Below are 27,339 nucleotides of genomic sequence, written 5' to 3'. Positions count from 1 at the left end.
TTCTGCCCTTCCTTAGTAACAACATTTTTAGCAAGGTTGGTCTATTATCTGGTTCTCATAGGCCAGCAGAGCATAGAGGGAACCAACCCAGGGGCTTTGAGAGTCATGCTTGAGCTTCCCAAGTAGTTTGGAGTAGTAGACAACAATTTCCTACAATTTAGGAGGGATTCCTAATTTGTAGGGATTGACTAGGAGTGGTCTAGGAGGCATTTGGAGACCTCGGCGAACGTTTTGGAGACTTAGAGTGCATCTCCTATTTTTTAGGAGGAACTCCCAGTTCAGTGACAGTTCTCTCAGAGGTGCACACAGTAGGGGAGTCATTGGGACTCAATTTTGGTTGATTGGAGTTGTCTCTTACTTTTTAGGAGCATCCCTAGATTTTAGGGATGGACTGCTAGTTGACCCATCTTGTTCGGCATCAGTCACAGACAGGTGACAAGGTCAGATTCATGTTTGATTGGTCATTTTGGGCCTTTTGGGACCATTTGGGAAATATTTTAATATATCTAAATATTTCCTAAGTTGGTGATTAAATAAATTAAAATAAGGTTAATAATACAACCATTTTGGAGTAATAAGGGGATTTTGGCTTCAGTTGATTAGGTACACCTATGTGTTATAGCTCGTTGGAAAGGTCTCGAATTATTATACATGATTTTTACTAACTGTAGACTTTTTGGTGCCTTCAGCTATGGAATTTTAATAAAGTAATGTTTTTCCTATAGAATGGATGACTTTAATTGAGAAAATGTTATTTTATTATATTTTATTTAAAGGGCAAAGTGTAATTTCCCTTTAGGGTTCAATTTACAATTGGAAGGGGATATAAGGAGATGGAGACCTAATTTCTTATTATCTTTTGCATATTGAAAAACTTGTTTTTGTGAATTGGCTCTGAGAGAGCAATTCTTCATCTGGGACGCAAACCCCAGGTTCTGGATTGGCTGGGACGTAGCCCTCAGCAGTTATTGGCATTGGATTCTTCAGATAGTGTGCATTGCTATCAGGAATAGAGTACACCATTCTTTATTGTGGATTCAGGTTGCAAATTTATTGTTTCAGCATTGCAGATTGATTCTTTCAGCTGGGATGTGATTCTTTGTAGTCTTAGGGCTGCCATTTGCAGCAGTTTGGCATCATTGTTGGATGTAAGCTCCTTGGAACTGCATTGGATTTATTATTTGGCTTTATAAATCAGAAATTTGCCTGGTACGATTTATAGCAATTCTGATTTGGCTCTATGTTCTTATTTATTTTCAGTCTCCTCTCATGTTTATTGTTCATTATTCATTACTATTGTGAAAACTATCAAAAAACACAAAACAAAAAACAAAACCTTCTGCAACTTCTGTGTATTCTCAAAGACCATCAAAGAAATCACAGGAAAATATAGTTTATTAATTTAAAAACTACAGTAGATCAGCAAGGGCATCCATCAGGGATCTTTCACAAACAAGTTCATGTGTGGAAGGACATCATAGTATAATAGATGTAACCAGCAAGGAGATAATGGATTCGTTGAAAGGAGAAATAGATGAGACAAATAAACCTTGCTCTTCAAATGAAGAAACAAGGAAAACAACCTATTACGATGCCCACCATGCACTTTATGCAAAGCAAAGAGCCCATGATAGTGCAAGCTACTAAGTTTACATAATGGAGAGCAACACAATAGGAAACTAAGATGCTAATGTATGTCTTTGATATCAAGAAATTGTTAAAGAAAGAAGAGATCTACCTACCAAATCTTGAGAAAATTCTCAAAATTCAATATAATCAGCAATAGAGTGTTTATTTCTATGATGAAAAAGACATAGAAATCGTCTTTGAGTTTTTGGAAAATGTCTACAAGGAAAACAAATTTTAGGATCATATTAATTCTCCAAAAGATTCTTTTAGCTAAAGCCAATCAGTCATCAAAAGGAGGTGTGACAGTGGATTGTGTTGGTAAATAGAATGTCAAGAGGAGGGTCGTGTTGGGATGAAGGATTAGAAGGAAAATTAGTGTTTTGAGGTATTAAGGATCTATAACCTTAATGCTTTGTTCATTAATGCCAAGTTCTAATCCATTGTAACCTTGTTGAGTAGTAATACCATATCCCACTTTAAAATGAGGTGTGACAATGGTGTGACAATAGATTGTGTTGGTAAATAGAATGTCAAGAGGAGGGTTGTGTTGGGATGAAGGATTAGAAGGAAAAGTAGTGTTATGAGGTATTAAGGATCTATAACCTTAATACTTTGTTCATTAATGCCAAGTTCGAATCCATTGTAACCTTGTTGAGTAGTAATGTCATATCCCACTTTAAAATTAGCTTTTAATGCAAAGGGTGGAGGAGATTTATCTTGAGGTTTATGAACATGCGTGGTATAAATAGGGAGAGAAAGGGGAGCATTTCCTTTAGAGAGGTTTCTACCACTATTCTTACCTTTTTTTGGTGGTAAAAAAGAAGGTTTATCAAGATCTTCTTGTCTACTTAATAGCTTTTGGAGAGAAATCATCAAGAAACTGCTTAACGTCAGAATTGTGAATGATGCTTTGATAAGAAGAAGATTTTTTACGATCATCTAAAGAATTGCATAAGCTAACCTCAACATTAGGATTGCGAACGATGCTTTGATAAAAAGAAGATTGTTTAGGATCATCTAAAGAATTGCATAAGCTAACCTTCCTAAGACTATCACCCATGATGGGTTGCACGTATTCTACACATTTTTCTAAAAATTGAATGTTGAAACCACAAGAAATATTGATAAAAGACTTGAAATATACCTTATAAGGAAGAAAGATATTTCGACAATCTGATAATGCCATATGCAAGAATACCATGAAGACAAATGTAATGTCCCCTTTTTGGATAATATGAGACACTATGTGAAATATACAATTCCTTCTTGAAATGTTTATTTAATTGATCAACAAGTTGTTGAGAGTTAAACACGGGTGCGACGGTTTGCCTCACCAATCTGTTGGTTCTGAAAACTGCAAATTGGAAATCCAAGAGCTTGCTACTTGTCCGATAGGATTCTGCAATTAGTTTTGGCCAGCGAATGAGAATCACCTTGATTCCCCTTCACTTCAAGCTCCACTAAACCAAGACAGGTAGACCTTCTCCTCGAACCTAATTACTTGGTTCAAAGCTTTTCTAAAGTGAATTTAAGCTTTTGGAGTTCTTCGGTTCGCAAAATCTTTGAACTCAATCAAAATGGAACTTAATGTTGAGTGTTTAAAATAATTGAATGTTTTGATAAGGGTCTAAACAATGGGTTTGAAGTTTGTAAGAAGGAATTTATAGATTTTCTGACTGCAAATATAAATCCAATAGACCAATGATTTAACTTATTCGGGCAACAAAGTCAACTTCAATGAAGATTTTTTACGTACAACTTTATAAAATTCTATCCACTTATACTATCAACAATTAAATAATCATGACAGATCGAATATACATGCAATCTTAAATTAGTCCAGATTGAACTTTAACTCCTATAGTAGGGAGACAAATTGGACATAGATACAAAAACCATTTGATATTTTACAATATCTATGATGATCGAATTTAAAATGTTAAATGACCATGTCCACTCACCTGACATTTAAATTGTACACAAAATTTAAAAAAAATTATAAAGGACGAATCGTCTGCAGTTTAAATCTCCATGCCTCCAATAGAAATAAACAAAACACAACCTTTTACTTTTTATTAAAATATAATATTTGAATTTATAGATAAAGTCATGCTTTATAGCTCACTCTTCCTTACAAAATAAATATATTACAATTGCTTGTCGAATATTGAATCTCGTGTCTTCTTTTTCGTATTCACTGATGTTTTTTGTTATACAAGTATCATCATAATTGGATTCTCCTTCAGGCTGACCAAAAACTTCTTCTCCATTCAAGTCTGAAACATCTTTTGACTCATATGTTACTTCAGTCTTGCATTCATTCTTTTGTGCAACCAGTTCATGATCCATAAGTTTGAGAAAGATAAGAAACTGATGATCATATAAGAGACCCAGTTCTCGCATTTTGTTGACTAGATCAAAGGATGGAGGTTTGCATTTCGAAGGTATTTCTTGATAGGTATCAAACACTCTCATGAAGAATTGTATTGCAGACTCCTCTTCTTGTTTTTCTAAGTTCAAATATGCCTCCAAAGGAGATATATAACTCAGATTTTCATCCTTTTCATCTAATATTTGAAAGAGAAGCTTCAAATCAAGGTCATATGGAGAGATTCCCAACTCATGAAATTTTCTTATCAATTCCTTGCGTGGAGGCATGATGTCTGAAGGTACTTCCCGAAAAATATTCACCATCCTTATAAAAAAATGTGTTGCGGGTTCGCCTTCATATCTTTCCAAATTGAAAAACGCATCTAGGGGGTGTATGTCTACTTCCTCCATGGTGTAACATAGATTCTCTTGTTGATCATAGTACATATTCTCCATAGTATATGATCAAATCATTTCCTTCTGAGTCTTCTCCCTCAGTAGAGCTACCAATTGAAATCCTTTTAAATAGAGTCACCACCTCTTTCGATGATTGTATTGATTGGTCTTTTGGGTTCTCGCTTCCAGCAAAGTACACTTCCAATCAAATTGTTACAACCACTTTTTGATTTTGGTCTGCGAAATTTGAAATTCTCGGTAACTGCACAACACTTGTTGCGAGAAACTCTCCTCAGCAAAGTCACCAATCTGTTGGTTCCCAAAACTGCAAATTGTAAATCCAAGAGCCTGCCACTTCTCTGATAGGATTTCGCAATTAGTTTGGCCAACGAACGAGAATCACCTTGATTCCCCTGCACTTCAGGCTCCGCTACACCTAGGCAGGTAGACCTTCTCCTCGAACCTGATTACTTGGTTGAGAGCTTTTCTAAAGCGAATTTAAGCTTTGCAAGTTCTCTAGTTGGCAAAGTCCTTGAACTCAATTAAATGAAACTGAATGTTGAGTGTTTGAATTGAATGAATTGTATAAGGTTTTAACAATGGAATTGATGGTTTCAACTTCAGTGAAGATTTTCACATACAACTTTATAATGTTCTATGCACTTATACTGTCAACAATTAGATTATCAAGATGTGACAGATCAAATATATATGCAACCTTAAATTAGTCCAGATTGAACTTTAACTCCTCTGGTAGGGAGACAAACTAGACATAGATACAAAAACAATTTGATATTTCACAATATCTATGATGATTGAGTTTAAGATGCTAAATGACCGTGTCCCCTTATATGACATTTAAATTGTATGTAGAATTCAAAAAATAATTACAAAGGACGAAACATCTGCTAATATACATAATTACCATGTTCTTCTCTTATTTTTCTATCTACTCAACGTTTGATAGGTGTGAAATGACCTTTTATCCCTTATCAATTTATCTTTATCTGCAAAGAACCTTCAGATAAGCTTCTTTCTTTAGCTTGTAATATGCATGTGATCTGCCATACGTAGTGATCTGATATGTATATATCTCTTTAAAACTGTGGTCTCCTATATCACTTCATGATAACACTGATTTTATTGTGTATTATTATTCTCTTCATAAATCTCAATTGTCAAGTGTACTTTCATTCCCCCTTGATATATGAGTCATTATTATGCAGGCATGGAGGCCTCAATTTGTAAAACAAATTTAGGCCCCATCAAGATCCCCAAGGGTTAGTCGTGCTTGAAGGTATCGATATATTGTAGTAGCTACCAAATACTTAACCAAATGGGTATAAGTACATTCATTGCTAGACAACTTAGCATTGAGCATTGCAAAGTTTATTTATGAACAAATAATAATGAGGTATGGCATTCTGATTCAGCTGACCAAGGACAAAGGTGGTCATTTTGTTAACCATGCTATCAAACTTCTCACCACATAATTAAAAACCTTTCACATACCTTCAAGTCCATACTATACTCGAGCGAATGACCAGGTGGAGGCAACAAATAATGTTTTGGTAGGGCTCATCGATAAGCCATGTGGAGTTGAGGGTGAAAGCTGGGAGGAGAAATTGCCCTTGGTGTTGTGCTACCACACCTCCTACAAGGTGACCACAGGGCACATGCCCTTTCAGATGATGTATGGACAAGAGGCACTAGTACCTGCTGAGTTTATGGTTCCAAGTCTACGGATAACCATTGATAACAAGTTGGGTGATATGGAGAGCCTGAGGGAGAGGCTCTATGCCTTAAGCAAATTGGATGAGAAAAGGGTGTTGGCTCAATAGGCAACCAAGGTGGCGCTACAATGGAGGAAATTTTGTCACGACAAACACCTCTGTCAGATGAAGATTACATCAGGCCAATGAGTATTGAAATTTGACGGAAGAAATGAAATCAAGCCCGACAAATTTAGAATAAAGTGGCTAGGTCCCCATAAGGTTTGTGAGGGTGGAGCCAATGGAGCTGTGAAATTATGGACACTTGGTGGCAAAAAAAATTCCCAACACCGTGAATGGGTTGAAGTTAAAAATATACCACGAACAACAATTAGGCCCAATCAACATCAACCGACGCTTTGTAGCACAATAAATAATAATAAAAATTACAAAGAGAGAACCGGGTGGTGGGATCACCGGACGATGGAAACCATCGTTGGTTGGATCCCACTTGCAGGCCGCAGAAGGGAATCAATAGCCTCCATCCATAATGTTTTTTTGCTCATTCTTTTTGGTACTTATAAAGGACAAGGTATTATTGGAAGAAAGGAGAACAAGAAACAATTTCTTAATGGCTTTTCAATTTGCAAGAGGGAAACAAAAATGCATTGAGCTGGTAAAAGAAATTGGAAGGCTCAACTAAAGGGAGGGAGTTTGAGTATAGAAAAGAGGGCAAGAGTTTTACCTTTAGGAGCTCAAATTGTAGGACTAATGGAGGCAAGCACAAGTAGCAAAAAGAAGATATAGCCTAAGGTTCAGAAGGCTGCCCAAAACAATAGGTTACATATCATACAGTCACATTTGAAGGACTTAGCAGACTGGAATGCCACAAGTGGTGGCAAGAAACCCCTAAGAAGGATGAGGTGAAAAAAATCCTATAGAATGATGGAATTTTTTGGGTGATTTAAATGCCTCTATTTCTTATTTGAAATTTCAAGGATACTCTGTAGGTAAGATTAATACATTTGATGGTTGTACAAGGAAGAGCACATTCTTGTATTGGAAGCATGTGGTAGTTGTTTCATTCAGGGCTGCTGATTTCACACAGGTCTTTGGCATACTAGGGTTGGATGGGCACAAAGTCGAGATAAAGACACAAAGACATAGGAAGGGAAGGAGTTTTGGATCAAGCGTATTTCTTGTCACCTCATCCCAGTGGAGTTAGAGTCCATAGTGAAGGCAACCAAGGGTAGAGGCATCTGAAAGGAATTTGTCGGAGAGGGCTCATGGCAATGCATGCTTGATGTAACAAAAAGTAGATTCACCAGAGCAATTCGTGCCTTAGATATTGCTTTACTGCAGATAGTTCATACAAATGGCCTCATGAACAAAGTTGTATACAACTGGACATCTATGCTAGCAAATAGGATGTATGAATTTATGACCCTACAACACTACACATTTTACATGCCCTAGCACGCCATTGGCCTAATCCTGGAGGATAGACTGTGATAGATTCCTATGGATAAGTTGGAATTGGTGCTCCAAGGAAAATTGGCAACTAGAGAGCCTCCAGTCTTCTACTGGTAGTATTTGGCTACTGTAGGGACAACGACGAAGCAAAAATGGTGTAGGCAAGTAGTGAAAGAATTTGACCCTTAAGCATTGATAGTGGTAGGGATTCCACCACAAAGCCTTCTGGTAGAGACTTAACAGTAGATGATAGCGATACAATAGAGGATGAGTTCGTGATGGAATCTACTCAAGTGGAAGCTACCCAATTAGTTTAGTTTGCGTCGCCTCTTCTATTGTCCACGATACACTTGACTCCCACAAGGATGGTGAGTATAGGATTCTCTCTGTCAATTTTGGTGTTTGGAGTTGAAGCTGAAACACCCTTGGGAGTACCTGAGATTGCTGAGGATGAGGCCCCACCTACACAGGATATGGTTGTGGGGCCTTCCGAGGTGCCTGTCGCAGATGTGGTAGCAAAGTCTGGGGTTGTAGGAGTGGAAAAGGGGAATGTGATGGGTGTAGAGCAATAGGGCAACCAAGATATGCTAGAGGGTCAAGTTCATCTAGAGGTAGTAGGGTTTGATGTCATAGTCACTATTGATGCTAAGCTTTTAGATAATCTACCACCTCCAACAGGTCCCCCGAAGGTGACCACGAGTTCTTGGCTTAAGCAACAACTTGAGATGTCACTTTTTTGGAACTAGTCAGTGCAACAATTCTTTCTCCACGATGAGAGGAACCTCTGAAGATTGTGGACATAGAGGTCATAAATTGTAATGACCCCTTCTTGAAGGTTGTCAAGAATCAATGTTTTAGCACTTATTTATATAACCAAAAAAAAAAAATCAATTTTTAGGAAATAGTATATAATAAATAATGCATTTAGTAATTAACACGCTTAAGCCTTGATTCCTTACTTCCCTCCAATTTCATCTTAAGGAGAGCGTGGATTTACTTGTCATAAGGCACTTGAGACTAGTACATTCTCTGGACTTACTTTGCCTTTCCCTACACAACACCATCTATCAATGCTTAGAACTATAGTGAGGTAATAGGGGTTAGACTATAATAGTTCTAATTCCATTGCATTACAAAATATATACCTTGTACAATATTTATATTCATAAGACTAATTGTTATTACATAAATATATTCTATTTATAATAGATTGCATTTATATACATACATATATTTATCATATATATCCATATATATTAGCAATAGAATGATCATATATGCCTCACTTATGACCATTTGTAATGTGACTCTCAATCTATATAGATATCAACTTTCATTTACCTATTTGGTGCCTTTTCACATATTAATATGAGTCGAGATTACTAAAGATTAATAGATCATATCTATTTAATATAAATGAGCTTTTGTAATTTATCAATCTATTATTATTAAAGTCTAAGGTCATAAATTTTTAAATATCTATTTTTGGTGTTGGTTTCTCTACTTCTTAACACCTTTTTTTATCTCCTTTAAAGTTTGAAAATAAATTTGAGGTGCTTTATTGATTTTTTTTATTGCCCTTATCAATATATAATATGAAAGGAAAATTCAATTTATTTTATGTTTCTTATCTTTTCTAAAGTGTTAGTATTGTCCTTATTTACTTGGTATTTTTTTAATGCCTAAATATGATTTAAACGGCTGCCATATTTTTGCCTTAATTTTTTCAATTCATTTCTATGTAATGTTTGCATCTTGTGTACATCAAATAATGTTTATATAATGGTAACCAATGTGACTTCCCATTACATGTCAATTCAAGTCTTGGTTTATTTATTTATTTTAGAGTTTGATTTATTAAGATTTTACTAAGCCGATCATGGTCCATGTTATTTTATGGTTTGCTATTACATTATCGACATGGTCATATATTAACATTTATTAATATTATAGACTAGTAGTTGCACCCAAAAGAAGTGCAATGTTTTAGTCAATAGCAAGATATATTTAACATTATATTATTAAATAGCAAACAAAGTTAGGCAAATAGGAATGTGCATTTTTCTCTTTGTTCCCTATGTCTAGCTGAAGGATTAGACTAATAGCAAGATATATTACACCATTTGAAAAATTTGGACTATTGAGTAATTTTTTCATTCTTTAATTTACATAGTAAATTGCAATATGTTTCCAACAATTCACATGTGCAATATTTATTGTTCCACTTCTCCTACCATTTCAATTTCACAAATTTTCATAGTTTGAATATAGTGGTTTACTCAACTTACACCGTAGCTATACTATCTCTTCTTTTTGGTGATGTTGCACAATATTCCAAGATTGCTTTGTTGCTACTTTTTCTTCCTCTTCTTCAAATTCTTCTTCTCCTCTTCCTCTTCTACTTCCTCTTCTTCATCTTCCTCTTCCCAATATTCTCCTCATCCACTACAACCTCCTCCTCCTTTCCTCCTCCTTCTCCTTCTCCTCCTTCTATTGTCTTCCTCATCCTCTCCTTCTTCTCCTTCTTCTCCTTCTCCTTTTGTCTCCCTCCTCTCTCTCCTCATCTTCATTGTCTTATCCTCCATTTTCTTGTACTTATTCTCCTCCTCCTACTTGTCTTTCTTCTTTGTCTTCCCCTTTCCCTTCTTCTTCTTCCCCCTTTTCTTCTTCTCCTCCTCCTCTTTTTTGTTCTTCTTAACTTCTCCTCCTCTTTATGCTTTTTTTCTTATCCTTCTTCTTTCTCATCCTCCTCCTTTGTTTGCTTCTATTTCGTTGTCTCTTTCTTTTCTTCTATGTTTTCTTATTCTTTTTCTTCTCCTCATTTTCTTCTTTGTCTTATTCTTCTTATTCATCATCTCCTTATTCTTTTGTTTCTCCTTTTTCCACTCTATTTTCCCCTCCTCCTCGATGTTCTCCTTCTCTATTTGCTTCTCACCATCACCACTTTATTCTTTGTCTTCTCAATTTTCTTGTTTTCCTTCTCCTTTTGTTCCTTCTTATTCTTCATCTCATTTTGATTCTTCTTCTTCTTCTTCTTCTTCTTCCACTTTATCTTCCCCTTCTCCTTTTTCTTGGTGTTCTCCATTTTCTTCTTCTCCTTCTCCACTTTCTTTTTTGTCTTCTCCTCATTTTTCTTCTCCTTCTCTCTCCTTTGTCTCTTTCTTCTACTTCTCCTTCTCCTTTTTCTTCTCTTTCCCTTCTTTTTCTTTTTCTTCTTCTCCTCCTCCTCCTCCTCATCCCCCTTATTCTCCTTTCCTTTTCTTATCCTCCTTTTTATTCCCCTTTATTGTTCAGGACACGAGAGCATGTATATGCTTTTTTTCATCATCACCTTCTTGACTCCAATAAAAATTACTTACATTGTATTTTTCAATAGACTACATAAACATTAAGTTTTACATGTTATGTTAAATACAAAAGTTATTGTTATTGTTATAGCAATATAAATTATAATAAATGACCTATATTTAATCCTAAATCAAAAACAAAAAAAAAATAAACTTCATTATAAAAAGAGAGTATAGTAAATATAAAGTTTAGTAATGTGATTCTCAAAGTTTAGTAATACAATTCTTGCATATATATATACGATTACAATATATTATACGTATTAGAAAACGAGAAATTTTTCAACATTGAAACATGTAATCCACCTATTTGAAATGCACATTCCTATTTGTTGTCTAACATTTTTTTTCTAGAACAATATAATATTAAATATATATTTTTATTGGCTAACACATTGCAAACAGCTGTTATTTATCAGCCTCTGCTGCAACCCCTCTATGTGACCTCCTGGACCATCACAAACCAGCCTCCTACTAACCATACTTACAATGTCGTAGGACAAGGGGATGAGTTATTATGTGCTTTTTATATAATAATTCAGGAGTTCAACAAATAAACATTTATCATTCATATTGTATTAATTTACTATATTTTTAAGTGTTAAAATAACGATATAATTCCTTTCATGCTTAATTTTCTTTAAATATTAAAACAATTAAATTGAATTGTATTTTAATTTTTTGATGCAATAATCTTTCCTAAATAAATAAAAGAAATATTTTAATTGATTTACAAATTCTTTATTTTACTAAATCACTTATTTTTCTTAATAATATGATATAAAAAAATTAGTGATAGTTATAATTTTATTGTGATATTGTACTTTTCAGTATTGAGAATTTGAGAGAGTTAAAATTATTTTATAATGGGAATTGAGTAGAAAATCTATAAAATTGTTTTATTATAATATATTTTTATCTCAAATCTATTATATTTGTACAGTATATTCACATACTATATATCAATTCTCAATTAGATTGTGTAAAACATTTTGTTATCAACATTTGAGATCACACAGATGGAAGAAAGCAAAAAGATCACAAAGATGATCCATCAAATAGTATGATTTAAATCTTGATAACAATAATTCTGCTAGTATGTTTTTATCTTTTTATAATTTGAATTACAAGTCCATTTTAATTTTTGAAGAAATATAGTTATCATCGTAATATATTCTAATTTTTGATATTAATTGTAGTAAGTTTTTTAATTACTTTGTCTATATTTCGTCTATCCTTGATTGTCACTAAAAGAACCATATATCTTTCAATATAAATGTTACGGAAAAAGGATTGCTAACAGCATTTGTTGACTAAGCTCTAACATTGTTGTGAGGCTATCAAATTTTTTAAAATTTTTTTTATTTTTAAAATTCCTATTTCTCATTCACAAATGTCAAAACCCTGACCATAGTTACATGAATACGTTATTTTCTTGTAAATACCAATCCCAAATCTGATTCGCTAATGCGATGTGCAGAGCTTTTCATAACAATTGTTGTTTTCTCTTAACAGACCAAACTAAGAGTATGGATCTCTATCTCAACCTAATCGAAAACTACACAAATCAATTGTTAAATAATGCCAAGCATCTTTCTCCATTGGTATCATTTTGTACTTTAAGAAATTACACAATTCATTCCACATCAAGGATTCGCACAAGAGAACTTGTACAACAAAGACAGTATACATAATTCAATCTTCCATTTTACAACAAATCTTTTAGTTTTGTGTTACCAAAATGTATACATAATTTTCGTTTAAATTGTAGAAAAATATCTTGCATTTGTGCCAATTGCTGCTTGAGAGAAGTAGTTTGATGACTCTAATCCCGCGCCAGAAGAATTGATTCCGCTTCTAGCTCTCCAAGCTGTGAACAAAGGACCTCCCTGCTTCTTTCGTCCTCCACAATCTCATCCTCAACTACTCTAACTCTGCCATTAATTCTGCTTCGAACCTTTGGCTCTCCTCTAACTTTCTTTGTAGCTTTACATTCTTAGATCCGAGGACCTCTATTTTTGAGTGCTTAGTCTTTGCTTTTAGATCCTCCTTTGCACTCTTCTTCTTTTATGCTAGCAAAATGGAAGGTTGTGAGAAGTCAGAGAAATCAACAAGGGCAAGAGCCATTTTTTCCCTTGAATTGCCCTATCTTCACAAATGAAAATATGAGCTTAATAAGTTTTTTATTGCTTTCTTCACTTTATCTATTTGTTGGAGGCGATAAAGTTTTCCGACGAACACAAAAAATGAGTGACGAAAAAGTTTTTTCGGCAAACATGAAAAATGACCATCTGTTCTTCCATTGCTCCTATTCTAGTCAGATATGGCACCTTTGGTGGAGCGCTTGGGGTTGCTCTTGTCGGCATGCTTCCTCTTTGCCTGAGTTCTGGGCCCGCTTGGGTAGTGCTCCCTCCAAGTCTTCTTCTCTCCATGCTGCTTGGATTGCTGGCCCATCTTTCATGCTTTGGCATATCTGGTTGGAGAGGAATTGTCGCATATTCCAAGATGTTCGGCTTGGTGTTTTGCATCTTTGGTGGAAAATATCACATTCTCTTCAGGAAACTATTCTTGTGAAGTGTGAGCTTGATGGGGGTTGGATCCGGTTGATCTTGCTATCTGTAATCGCCTCAATTTTCATCTTCAGGATGGGGCGGCAACTCATAGGTTTCCTTCTATGTCTAGGCAGCTTCACCATCAGAGGAAGGGTCGGGTTAACCGAGATGGGCACTGGACTCCTCCTCCCTGTGGAGTTCTGAAAATTAACACTGATGGTTCTTCCCGTGGGAATCCTGGCCCTGCTAGTATTGGCGGAGTGGCTCGTTGTAGTTCTGGGGATGTTAAATTTTTCTTCTCAGTTCATAAGGGTGATTATACTAACAATCTCATGGAAGCTCAGGCTATTTTATATGCTGTGGATCAATGTTGCTTGCGGGGATGGAATCAGATTATTTGTGAGTCTGATTCCCAAGTGGTGGTGAACATGCTTTCTTCGCAAGAGCTTGAGGATGTTAGTTGGCAGCTGGCCACTGTTGTTAAGTAGATTATTCTCTTCTCGAACTCTTTTCAGTTCATTAGGTTCACGTATATTCCTCATGAATGGAACAGAACTACTGATTGTTTAGCCAAATGGGCTTCTAGTCATGATTCGGGTTGGAATATTAGGGATAGGAGGCAACTGTCCTTTGAGATGGTGCAAGAATTTGATGATCTTGTTGCTCAAGATCGAGCTCCTTGTTGTATTCCTTTCTGTCTTAATAAATTTTTACCCCTCTTTTTCCGACATCACGATATCGCATTGGGATGTTGCGACATAAGTTAGATTATATCAATATTAGTTTATAAACAAAATTAGTAATATTCTATGTAATCATTATAGTTTAATTAATTCAGATTTGATTATATAACTGTTTAATTATAATGATAAACCTTTAATCTTTTTTAGTTACTCTCAACATAACTAATAATTAAAAATAAAATGTATATACTAGTTATGGCTCATGACAAACCCACCTACCAAAATTGCTCGTCCTCAAGCAATTACTATCATAACTATTATCATCATTACTCTTAATTTCTTTTAGATCAATTGAAAATGAGGTCATACCCCATATGAAACACATGTTTGAATATATGAAGATAGACATATTAATTCATAAAGACACAAAGCATACATATTTATGCATGAAGATACAAAGTATACACGAAGCATAAACATAATACACATATTGTTAGATTCCTTTTATATAATTTGAACTTACCCTACAGGATGGGAACATCATGCTCTAATACCACTTGTAATGAACCCCTTCTTGAAGGTTGTTAATAAGCAATGCTTAAATACTTATTTATACAACCAAAAAATGAATTCAATTTTTAAGAAACAGTATATAATAAATAATGCATTTAGTAATTGACATGCTTAAGCCTTGATTCCTTACTTCCCTCCAATCTCATCTTAAGGAGAGCGTGGATTTACTTGTCGTAAGGCGCTTGACACCAGTACATTCTGTGGATTTACTCTGCCTTTCCCTACACAACACCATCTATCAACTCCTAGAACTATAGTGAGGTAATAAGGGGTTAGACTATAACAGATCTAATTCCTTTGCATTACAAAATATATACCTTGTACAATATTTATACTCATAAGACTAATTGCTATTACATTAATATATTCTATTTAGAATAGATTGCGTTTATATACATACATAAATTTATCATATATATCCTTGTATATTAGCAATAGTATCATATATGCCTCACTTATGACCATGTGTAATGTGACTCTTAATCTAAATACATACATACATATATAAATATATATTTAATTCTTATACTTCAACTTTCATTTACCTATTTGGTGCCTTTTCACATATCAATATGACTCAAGATTACTAAAGATTATTAATATATCATATCTATTTAATATAAATGAGCCTGTATAATTTATCAATCTATTATTATTAAAGTCTAAGGTCATATCTTTTTAAATATCTAATTTTGGTGTTGATTTCTCTACTTCTTAACACCTTTTTAAAACTCCTTTGAAGTTTGAATATATTTCTAATCTGCTTTATTGATTTTTTTCTTGACCTTATCAATAAATAATATGAAAGGGAAATTCAATTTATTTTATGTTTCTTATCTTTTCTAAAGTGGCAGTCTTGTCCTTATTTACTTGGTATTTTTTTAATGCCTAAATGTGATTTAAACGGCTCCCATATTTTCTCCTTAATATTTTCAATTCGTTTCTTCGTAATGTCCCCATATTGTGTACATCAAATAATATTTGTATAATGGTAACCAATGTGACTTCCCATTATACATCGATTCAATTCTTGATTTATTTATTTTTAGAGTTTGATTTATTAAGATTTTACTAAGACGACCATGGTCCATATTATTCTATGGTTTGCTAGTAAGTTATTGGTCATGGTTATATATTAACATTTATTAATATTATAGATTAGTTATTATTAGTAATATTATAGACAAATTATATCAATATTGGTTTATAAACAAAATAATATTCTATGTAATCGTTATAGTTTAATTAATTCACAATGATTATATATACTGATTAATCATAAAGATAAACCTTTAATCTAATAGTTACTCTCAACATAACTAATAATTAAAAATAAAATATATATACTAGTTATGGCTCATGAGATAAATCCACTATATGGGAAGCATATTGAGCTTGCCTATGGAAAAGGACAAGACAAAAGAGTTGGTCATTGAGCCAGCAGTGCATCATGCAGATGAGACCTCGACAACAGGTAAGGTTGTGCACTTGGTTGAGGCAAGGATGTAGTTCGAGGAAGATGAGGTAGCGGCATCTTTGGAAGACTTGGCTACCAAAGGACATTGGATGGTGGTTGTCGCAGAGGCTTGGGCCTTGAGGGGTGTGACTGTTGACTTACAGTGTCGCCCTACCTTTGTACAATAAGATTGTCTCGCAACTTTTGCAGAATAATTTGTTGCAGACATGGGTTGTCCCCATGCCAATGGAAGAGAGTGAGGTGCAAGCTCTTATCCACAAGATAGAGAAGGCTTTCCGTCAAGGATACTACCCTTTGAGGCACTCTGAATATGTCTCAACTGGACATGAGGCTACATTGGTGGATACACAAAGAACTTAGGAGGAGCTGACCACCAGGTTGGAGGCAGTAGAGTGAGACTTAGCTCAACGTACCCAGGAGATTGAGGCCAAGAAGGCAACATGCATGGCTATTGAAAGAAGACTGGCTAGAGAGATAGCTTCGTTTGAGTAATAGTTGGCAGCGACTAGTACTAAGATGCAGACTTTAGAGACTAGCCTGGTCCGAGCTAGGAAGGAGGTTGATGAAAAAGAAAAAGAGCTTTGGGAGGTTGCGGTGATGGTGAAGTCGACCCTAGAACTTCAAACAGTTGTTGAGTACAAGTTGGAGGCAAAGACTACATAGGTTTATGAGCTACATGCTCAATTGGGACCTTCCATGATGCAACTTGCCTCTTCTACTGCTAATCACCTGACATCCTTTAGGGACGTTTCCTATGCCCCCTTCTTCTTCTTAGTCATAAATTTCGTAGTTGTCTTCATTCCTGTTTTGTTTTTTGTCGTCCTGGACATTTTGGATGTCGTCGTCTTAAGACAACTTTCTTTTTGTGGGGGATGATGTTGTCAGGAAACTTGGGTAGTTAAACAGTTGGCATTATCAAAAGAGTTACACGGGTGCGATGGTTCATCTCACATCCCCTCGGGCATTATATGTATGAACTCTCTTCATAGAACAGGGTATGGATATGGATATATGATATACTATTGTATGTGGTGATCATTGAAGGAATGAAATGCTATTGAGTTCTTTCTATATTCTGTGTTGAATATCTTTCTTTTCTATTTGTATGCAATAAGTTCCTGTTACCCATGGGGGTAAACACAAGCAATAAATAATGCAATGTGAATGCAAATACAATATTACTGATAATTCCAAATGCATACGCTGAGCATTAAAATGCCTAGAATGTAGTTTACAATGTGAGGTTGTTTCTGATATAGCAATATAATATATGCACAATAACCTATATGGCTATTCTTGATCTTTTGTATGTGATATATGTTGCAACTACAGTTTGATACAATGGTCTCAGGCAAAAATATACGTTATCTTTGATATTCTGGAATTGTCTGTGTGATACTTCTTTGATATATGAGCCATTTTTGCTATATTGAAAATGATTTATGCTCTTTGAAGTCATGAAGTCTCTAATATATAGATGAAATGCCTACACTAACGGTTGCTATCGTAACCTTCCCATTCTTTGGAATCGTGTCCTTTTACAAAGGAAAGTATAAGATTATAAAATATCAATCTTCACTGCCTTCTTGGTGAGCCGATCAACTTGTATAAATATGTGCTTCGAAAGATGAAAGGGTATGGGTGGAAAGACGTAACCCATCATAACAAGTGTAATTTATTGTTCACAATAATGATTGATGATTATTGATAACAATATCATAATTAATCATGAACCATTAAGTGCATTTAGTTACATGATTAATCATGAATTATTGATTTGCTAGTACGATAATGTCATTGACTTGTATGATAGCACAGTAATAAGTATATAATCCGATACATGAATTGAAAGTGATGCCTGATCATGTATTGATGATGCATGGTAATATCAGTCCCGATGATATACATATTCGTCAACTTTGTTATCTCACAGAGATGTGTATATAGTCGGAATTCCAAATATGATGCTCAATGCAATATATTGTGAATGCATATCTAATAATGCAGTAATGATGGTATAATGATAATGATGCAATTACATTTGTGTGGATGCATATATTTATGATGTGGATGTCGTGTATGTGAGACTGAGTATGCATGTGTGATGGCACATCATGAATGGATACCCTCATGTGGGTGGCCATGTGTGTGAAATGTGACACATCATGATGGTGATCACATGATGATGGCTACAAACCAATCATCAAGCTATCAGTCCATCATGCAATTTGCATTACACTAATGGTATACACGAGTGAGTATTTGGGATTCACTACTACATATCATCAGGTTATGTATCTCCATGGTGGGATGAATGCCTTGGTGAGAGCCAAGCTCCATCAGTCACTATATCCACTCTAACTTCTATGGAAAATGCAAGAAGTGCAGATATATATACAAGACAAGGTATGTTTCTTTCCTTGCCCCTATTTACATTATTGTTTTTTGAAATGATGGGATATCACAACAAACATCATGAAATGCAAGAAATTATTGTTCACTCCACGTGATTGATAAAGAGAAGTAAGAAGAAATGTTACAACATAGTTTATCACACACCAATCTAACTTAGTAAACTCCATGAATGCCAATGAAATATAACAAGTGTACAAAGGAGAGCTAACACCAAAAATCAGAATGGAAGTGGTATGGGTTGGGTTCACCAAAATGTACAGTGGGGAAAGGGAAGCAATGCAAAGAGATGGTCCACTTACTTCTTTTCAAAATTGCACATTCGGAAGGAAGGTATCCCAAATAGGCTAGGAAGGTCTCAAGCACTAAATGGGTATTGCCTTTGCTGAAATAGTAAAATTGAAATCGGAAATTATAAGAAATGCCTATATGCATTGGGCATCAAGAAAGGAGATATGTTGTTTCAGATCTGAATATCAGGCAAACAAAATCCCAAAAAATGTGTAAATGCAAATCTGAGACCTTAACACTGTAACCTAACTCCCTACCAAATCTGAGCCCGATCTGGAGGGTACAAATCACCAAACTTGTTTTGTACCAAGGTACTGATTGCAAAAACGATTATGTACCTTGGGTGTTAGCTTCCAATTTCCAAGGGTTCTCCAACAATTCCCTTTCTTTCCCAATAGCTTTGCAACCTGTTGCTACACACACAGAAATGGAAAAGAAGGTTGGATAGAGGGGTTTGCCTCAGTCAAACCCTTTCTTAGAAGTCAACCTTAAAAATGAAATGAAATAAAAGAAAAATGTGTTGTCATATAGCAGAGGCTAGAGCTAGAAAATGAAATATATCATACCTTGGCAATGTGAATACTTCTTTGAATGTGATCGAGTATGTTGATGCAATAGCGTTGACTAAATACAAAAACCCAAAAGGAAATCATAAAAGAAAAATATCATGGAATAAATGTTGTAGTTCGCCACAATGTTCGATTGAGGAGAAAAGAGAGAGGAGACTTTGATGAAAGTGTATGAATGTGGATCTTCTTTCTTGATAGAAAACTCCTTTACTTGGGCCTTTAATGGGAAAGAAGCTATAGATCTATGGAAGAAAATACCTTAAACAAGGATCTTGAATTCGCTTTTGCTTCCTTGTGCTTGATTGTTGGAATGCTTTTGACGATAACAGATGCACTCAAAATGAACTCAAAATGAGGAGAGATAGGATATATATTTACATGTCACATCATTTCAATCAAGGATTAAAAATCAAGCAGGTTGACCATGAGATCAAATTTACCATCAACATTATGACATAGGGCCCCAGGTCAAAACCTAAAGACAGATTGAGTTTTTGCGATCTGTACCTAGGTACAAAACATGTTTGACGATTTGTACCCTCCAGATCCAGCTTAGATTTGGCAGGGAGTCATGTTACTGTCTTCGGCTATCAATTCTGCATTTACAGGTTCTTTGGGATTCTATTTGTCTGATATTCAGATCTAAACCAACGTATCTCCTATTTTCTTTCCCATTGCATATAGATATTTCCTAATCAGCATTTCTTATATCATTATTGTTTCCCATTTCAATTTTACATATTTAGGGAATGGATTATTAACCTCATTTAGCACTCGTGACCTTCCTAGCCTATTGGGACATCTTCCTTCCAAATGTGCAATCTTGAAAAAGAGAAGTGATCTATCTCTTTGCATTGCTTCCCTTTTTTTGATGAAGAGTCCCTTCCTTATATAAAAAAAAATACAATGAAGTTACAAGTATGATATTTCATTGTTGACAATTATGTTATGCTAATGATAAAGATAATTGTCCAAGTTGTCGGTTTTAATTTCCACTCTGAGACCACCTCATTGTTATCAAGTTTCTCATGTAACAAGATATCCCAATAAGTCGTGTCTAAATGTAGATCCTAATGGGTTTGAGGATTAGTGCCTCTCATGGGGTTTTGGGGGGCATGCTCCTTGTGGATATCTAGGGGCAATGCCCTAGTGGAGTTGAGGGGTACTGTCCTCATGGGGGTTTGAGGGCAACATCCTCAATGGGTTTGAGGAGCAGTGTCCTTCATAGGGTCTAAGGGAAGCACCCATAGGTCTGGACGAAGGGGCAAAGTCTGCAACACCAAGCCTAAATGAAGTGCTTTAAAATTAGAGAAAACGTCATGGCATACACCATTTTCACAATTTTACCACTTGAGGGTGAAACTACGTATTTGGTACATTTTTGCTTGTTTTTAAGTACTGACATTTGCTTTAATTTCTTGCTTGGGAAGCCATTGAGTTCTCTTGAGTTTTCTTGGAAGTGGCCTAGGTTCAGCCAAGGTTGCAGCTTTTCACCCCAAGTTTGATGCAGTCCTTCACAATAAAGTGACTTATTTTTATTTTTGTTTGGGTGGCCCTTGGGTTTGTCCAAAAGTTTTCTGTGGACCCGTCACAGCCGGGCACCCCAGTTTTCTGTAGACCCTTCACATTGAAGGAACCACAACAAACTTGTGGTGCTTGGGCGGGACCTTGGGTGAGCTCATGCCACTCTTGGGCAGGATTTGTCCACAGACTTCCAATTGAGTTCTCGAGTTTTCTTGAAAGTGGCCTAGGTTCAGCTAAGGTTGCAGCTTGTCACCCGAAGTTTGATGCAGTCCTTCACAATAAAATGACTTATTTTTATTTTTGTTTGGGTGGCCCTTGGGTTTGTCCGAAAGTTTTCTGTGGACCCGTCACAGCCAGGCACCCCAGTTTTCTGTAGATCCTTCACATTGAAGGCCCCGCAACAAACTTGTGGTGCTTGGGCAGGACCTTGGGTGAGCTCAGGCCACTCTTGGGCAGGACTTGTCAACAGACCTGTTCAGTATAGGACTAAGAGTCAAGGGGGCATACCCAATAACATAATTTTATGGATGAAAATAGTAATGGTCTTTTAATGTCATCCTATAATGTTCACTTTATGGTTTTGTATATGCATGAATGAAGATTGGCATGTGTAAATCTGTCCTATTTTATTTTATTTCGGATGCTATGGGAATCTTTTGATGACATATTGTGGTTGATTGGAATCAATTTAAAGATCCAACAATGTTCTTTCAAATCAAATTAATTCATTTGATGGAGATATACCGACTCATTATTTAATTAATACAATAATTTAATGTTTATCTCTTAACATAGATTTGAAATTCAAAAAAAATCTTATATTGGTACGAACTTTCATAGTTTGGAAAAATACATCGAATATATGGGTTTTCTTCATGTGATGACTAATTCTCTTGATATATCATATCACTTAGATCACAGAATCTGATTTGCAACAAGTGATAGAGGTAATGGGGCTGGAGGGTGCAATAAAAGTCACAAATGATATTGGAGCAGCTGATGCAGTGCTTGCTTTATATTCTAAGCTCAAGCAGAACTCATGGATTCGGGGAGTGGCTAAATATCGGGGACTACCTATATTTGTGATAAAGGTGATACTGGTTTTAAATAGATATTGTAGATGCTGACAATTGTTATTACCCCACCCTTTTCATTTTCAATCATGCCCAACTAGAAAAACAAAGGAAATCATGAAATACAAACTGAAATTGTATAATTTTATCTGCAGAGTAATACAATGGCAAAGATTGTTAGGGCAGTGCATACAATTCTTGGAACGAAGACTCTAGGCACTAGTTCTCCCTGGCCCTTGAAGCAGTTCCAGAATGATATTGAAATTTCAGATGGAGCACCTAAGAGAAAAACTTCTCGAGAGGAGATTGATGCTTTAGAGGTAAATACTAATTGAATATTACTTATTAGAATAAGAAGATAGTTTTTGACAAACATGTTGAAATAACTGTCAAGAATCTTTAATGCTCTTCCGGCTTGCTTCTCATTTATAAAATCAGTCTGGTGGATTTAAAATATATATTATATTGTGATGTTTGAATGTCGTAACCTTTACTTAATTATCACTATCAGTCTATTAAAAAGGAAACTCCACTGGTGTGTGGGAAATATGTATTTTGGAGAATATCGGAAGGATATGCAAAATTTATGAAGGTAATATATGTAATATTTACGTTTATGATCAAGAAAATGGATTAAGAATATAGAAGCTAATACTATTAAAATAATTAATAATTAGTGAATAAAATGCTATCCACCCTAAACCCTTTTGGTCTACAATTCTTCATTATAGTTTGTTCCATGGAAATGATTATTAGTCTCAGTAGCACCTGTCTATTAATTTGCAAAGTAAAAATAATCTAACATTCTAAGGTTTGAATAACTTTATATTTAATTTTTTTTTAATATTAATTCCTTTTTTATTGGTCATTTATGTTTCAGTCCAAAAAATATAAGAAGTAAAATTCTGGAGCTTTGTCTTTATTTCTTCTTATCCAAAAAATAAATAAATTCCAGAACTTCCGCGCTATTCTGTCCCACTAACATTCACACTGAATAGTGAAAAAGCTTGAAGAAGCAACATGTTTCCATGTTCGCAGCGACTGATGAAAGAACTGAAAAAACATGTTCACCGTACAGCTGCTGCGGTCACCTGTGCAGGATGCAACCGTCCTTTCTCGTTGCGGCCAATGAGTCGGCCATGGAAGCAAAGATCTTCCTCTTTATTACCCCCTTCTTGGTGGAAGCCTGATTGACCCCGAATTTTTGCCTGCAAGGCACTGAAGGAAATGGTAATTATTCCCTCCAAGTTTCAGATATTTCATCTTTTCAAAATTCCTTTCTAGACTTGTTTTGCCCTTTCTAAGACGGCAGTACGTGCACATTTGTATTCTCACTGATCGAAGTGTTTCCATTATATTATCGATATTAGTAGGAGATAAATATGAGCTGAAGACAAATTTGTACGATAAGAAAACATTAATGTTGGATTTAAAAATCTTCAGAACTTTGAAATAGTCTAAACTTCTAGAATGTAGGAGCTGTAACGCAGCTTGCTTTCTTTACTGGTCTAGTTAAAAGAATTTTAATTGTAATTATTTTTATTTTGTAAAATATTTATGTTGCTCTAGGCCTCTTTGCAGCCACGCACTAGGCCTAGTGGCATCAGTGCCTCACCTGTCATTTCGCCCTCTCTCTTGTTCTGTAATTACGGTATATCTTCCAATCATCTAAATAAGAGCATGAGTCATCATGCTTTCTATGAGCATCTGACTGAAAGCTTTTAAGGATGAACACTTAAAATCACTAGGTGACCCTCTTTTGTAGTCTGACACTGAAGAAAGTCTTTAACATTCGTGCAACAATTCCCAATTCCTCCTTGGACATTAGATTTACTCTTCCTCACATTTAAATCTATAACTTTCAATTTGCTGCGAAATTAAATCCATCGTCTTGAAAATATCAGGCCCTTGGTTAAACAGCCGAATATCTGCACCTGATTTGACAGTTTATACAATTAATTAATTAATTTTAAAATCACAAATCAGTTGTTTTGTGATTTGAAAATTAATTAATAAATTGCATAAACTGTCAAATCAGGTGCAAATTTTCTGCTGTATAGACATCGAATATCGGTGCCAAACATTTGACTAATCCAAGTTGAACGTTCTTGTCATCTATGTGCTAATTGTGTTTATGTAATGTAGAGGAACCTTGTCTACAAAGGTCAAAGAATGAGAAAATTTAAATAGTTTAATAATTTGTATTGTCAATTAGTAATTTTTGTGTCTTAAATTAAACATTTTAGATCTTTAATTTTTTTTAAATTTAAAATTGTAAATGAATTTTAAAATATTATAATAGATAAAACATTGCTATTAAAATATTACTTTATTCAAAAATATCATTAATATATTAGAATTTATTATAGCATAATATATTGATTAAGATAGTTTTGTCAATTGATTATTTGACACTTTTATCTTATATCATATCATTCTATTAGACCCTTACTCAATATTTTTTTACATTATTAAAACAATGATATATGATATCTATATAAAAAGTATGTCAATTAAAGTGACTAAAGTAGCATTTTCATTAGTTCCCTTGTACATTTAAATGATAGTGTGAAGAAAATAAAATGGTTAAATAAGATTAGAAAAAAATGCACTCCCAAAAGATCGAAAATTAAAAAAGAGTGATTTGTTGTTATCATGTTTGATAATAAAGAGTAAAATCAACGAAATTTTATGGGATTTGATAGATTAGGACCTTAGTATTTTGTTTAATTTAATATCAGATCACATTACACAATTAGTCTTTAGGTTGACAATTAATTTCTATATTGATTGAAAGATAGTTGAGAAAATCCTAGACTTTTTGATATTATGATTTGGTTTTATTTTGCATAGTAGGCTTTATAGAGGAAGTGAAGACCTTCACTTTCACATTTGTGTAAACCATCATTTCTATGGTGGCGTTCGGTGCGTTTGATATGTAAGCAATAAGATTCATAATGTGATTCAAAATTTAGGTAAGAGGATGGATGTTCTTTTTCCTTACAACCACCTCAATCCTAAGACAATGGGAAAGTAGCCTATGCTCAAACTAAGTGAAAAAAAAAATGATGGCTTGTCTCATTTATACACAGAAATCACAATAGCACAAGGTAGGACTCAAACTCTTCTAGAACTCTTCTTATATAAGAAATTCTTCTTTGAATTGTGCTACATGATATGGTTTTTCATTTGTCACAAAAAATAACGAATGTTTTATGAAAAAGCTCCTACTTCTTGGTTTTAATATGATCGTTGCAAATGTACTAACAATTGTCATTGTATTGATTGTTTTCCAAATGCAAATTGAAGGCTTATTAAAATGAGAGGAGGAGACATGTCTCTATGGTTAATCATCACTAGTTAATATATATTAATATATTAGTAATATAAATAACCATATATATATAAGATATTTATCTAAATGATGATTTACCATCAATAATGTATCTCATGTAAAATCAATCCGACTGAAGCTACAACTTTAACACTCCCTCTTAGTTAGAGAGGATTGATATAGAACACATTATGCTCTTAAGTATATGAAGAGATATCATCTCAATATGATACTCCTTGAATGATATATTTAGGGATATCAATATAAATCCATCAACATAGATGTTATCTTTTAATATAATCCGAAGTATGATTCAACAAGAAATATCAATCACATAATATCCATCATACGTATATTCTTTTGGTATGTCCTCTGGCATCAAACCATTGATGCCTACCAAAAGAATATGTCATATCCTAGATGGATATGAATTATCTGATTTTCGGCACTCTGAGGCAACAATTTAAAATAGTATATCACATAACAAGAAATCACAATGTCATGGTCTCTATCATGACAAGTATCATGATCTTTGACACTCCAAGACAACAACTTAATGAAGTCCAATCATGATACGTTCGTTATCATGACTTCCAACACTCTGGGGCAACAACATAATGAAGTTTGTGACGATAGCAGGTCTACCATTTATAAGATCGCCACCTTACAATGATTACCTTCTATATGATACATTTTTTATCATGACTTATGTCATGATGACAAGTCTACCATTTATAAGATCGTCACATTATAATGGTTAGTTTCGGTTTATATATGTTTGTTATCATGACTTCCAACACTCTGGGACAACTTAATAAAGTATGTCATGATAATAGGTCTACCATTTATAAAATCGTCACCTTATAATGGTTACCTTATGTTTATAAATGTCAATGAAAGATCGTCACCTTTCATTACATATCATATGTGAAATAGTAACCACCATGAACCAAGTTAGAGGGTGATGCAAAGGCTTTCACCTCAATTCTCTGTCACAAAGAAGAATGCATTACAAGGAATTTCACTTAGAACTTCTCCTCATAGAGAAGATATCATTCACAAAGGATTGCACCTTAAAATTCTCCCTCTAAACAATGATCATTGGAGGTCAAGTTCTGTAGTTACTCCCTTAGAGGCTCTCTTACCCCAAGGATTCTTGTCAAACTCACTCTAAATTTGATATCAATTTTCTGATTCTCTGGTGATAAGTCATCACTTCCTCATGATATGTACATAGGAGTAGGCCCATCAAAATCATGTTGTCACACACATGTATTTCTAGACTCCCTCTGAGTATCAATCTTCTAAGCTCTTGTGTTGCCTTAGAAGAAGTGTCATACTCCCTCTTAATGTAGAAGGATCTCATAGTCTCAATCATCAAAGATGTTTGCTTCAAGAGCCTCACTTTATCCGTCTTGATCATTGGGGTATTTGGAGCTACTATTACTAGATTGAGTCTGCACAATATTTGGTAGCATGTGTAAAGTAGCAACCTTCTTTTCCTATAAGAACATCCTCAAACATAAAGGAAACGATCAAGGCAAATAACGCTTATAGTATGTATAGAATTACAAATAAGAGAGACTACAATGAGTAGATAAATGTAAAAGATAAGAATACTTATGTGCACATGAAGATTCATAAATTGTCTTCTTAGATTATTTGAGAATGGAACATCTCTTCTCTAAAGAAGGTTCAAGTGGGAATGGAACATTGACTATTATCCCCCCAACAATGTAAAATTCTTACTCATTCTTATATTGTTGAACAATTTTGTATCAAATATGGCAACTCCTTTCTAAGTTCCAACTTTCTCTTTCCACCCATTGAAGGTCCAGACTCCAAACATTCATTTAGCTTAACAGTAGAAGGGAATGTGTCCTTCCATTTTCTCAAACTTGTCCACAATACGCCAATATCTTGA

At 34.6% G+C, this 27,339-nt stretch overlaps 1 protein-coding gene across 10 annotated transcripts in view; it reads left to right on the top strand.

Annotated features, from left to right (window-relative positions):
- The window catches only part of LOC149538810 (protein SEEDLING PLASTID DEVELOPMENT 1-like), a 228,623-nt gene that overhangs the window by 187,223 nt on the left and 14,061 nt on the right, over positions 1–27,339 (top strand). For 5 of the 10 annotated variants that reach the window (XR_016356109.1, XM_089800129.1, XM_089800127.1 and 2 more), the window contains exons 7-8: positions 21,923–22,099; positions 22,237–22,401. The exons of 1 other annotated variant lie outside the window; for it this stretch is intronic. Coding sequence is in view for 6 of the 9 variants with exons in the window: in XM_089800129.1 (XP_089656255.1) it covers positions 21,923–22,099; positions 22,237–22,401 (342 nt within the window). In the remaining 3 variants the exon portion in view is untranslated. Of the gene's footprint in view, positions 1–21,922; positions 22,100–22,236; positions 22,402–23,119; positions 23,312–27,339 lie in introns of all 10 variants that reach the window. 4 more of the 10 variants (XR_016356108.1, XR_016356110.1, XM_089800130.1 and 1 more) reach the window with 2 other exon arrangements.

Source organism: Cupressus sempervirens, chromosome 9 (genome assembly GCF_028749045.1).
Source record: "Cupressus sempervirens isolate cs-2001-9-10 chromosome 9, ASM2874904v1, whole genome shotgun sequence".
NCBI classification, from domain to species: Eukaryota; Viridiplantae; Streptophyta; class Pinopsida; order Cupressales; family Cupressaceae; genus Cupressus; species Cupressus sempervirens.
Note: the sequence above shows the minus strand (reverse complement) of the source record. Positions and strands in the feature narration are given on the sequence as shown.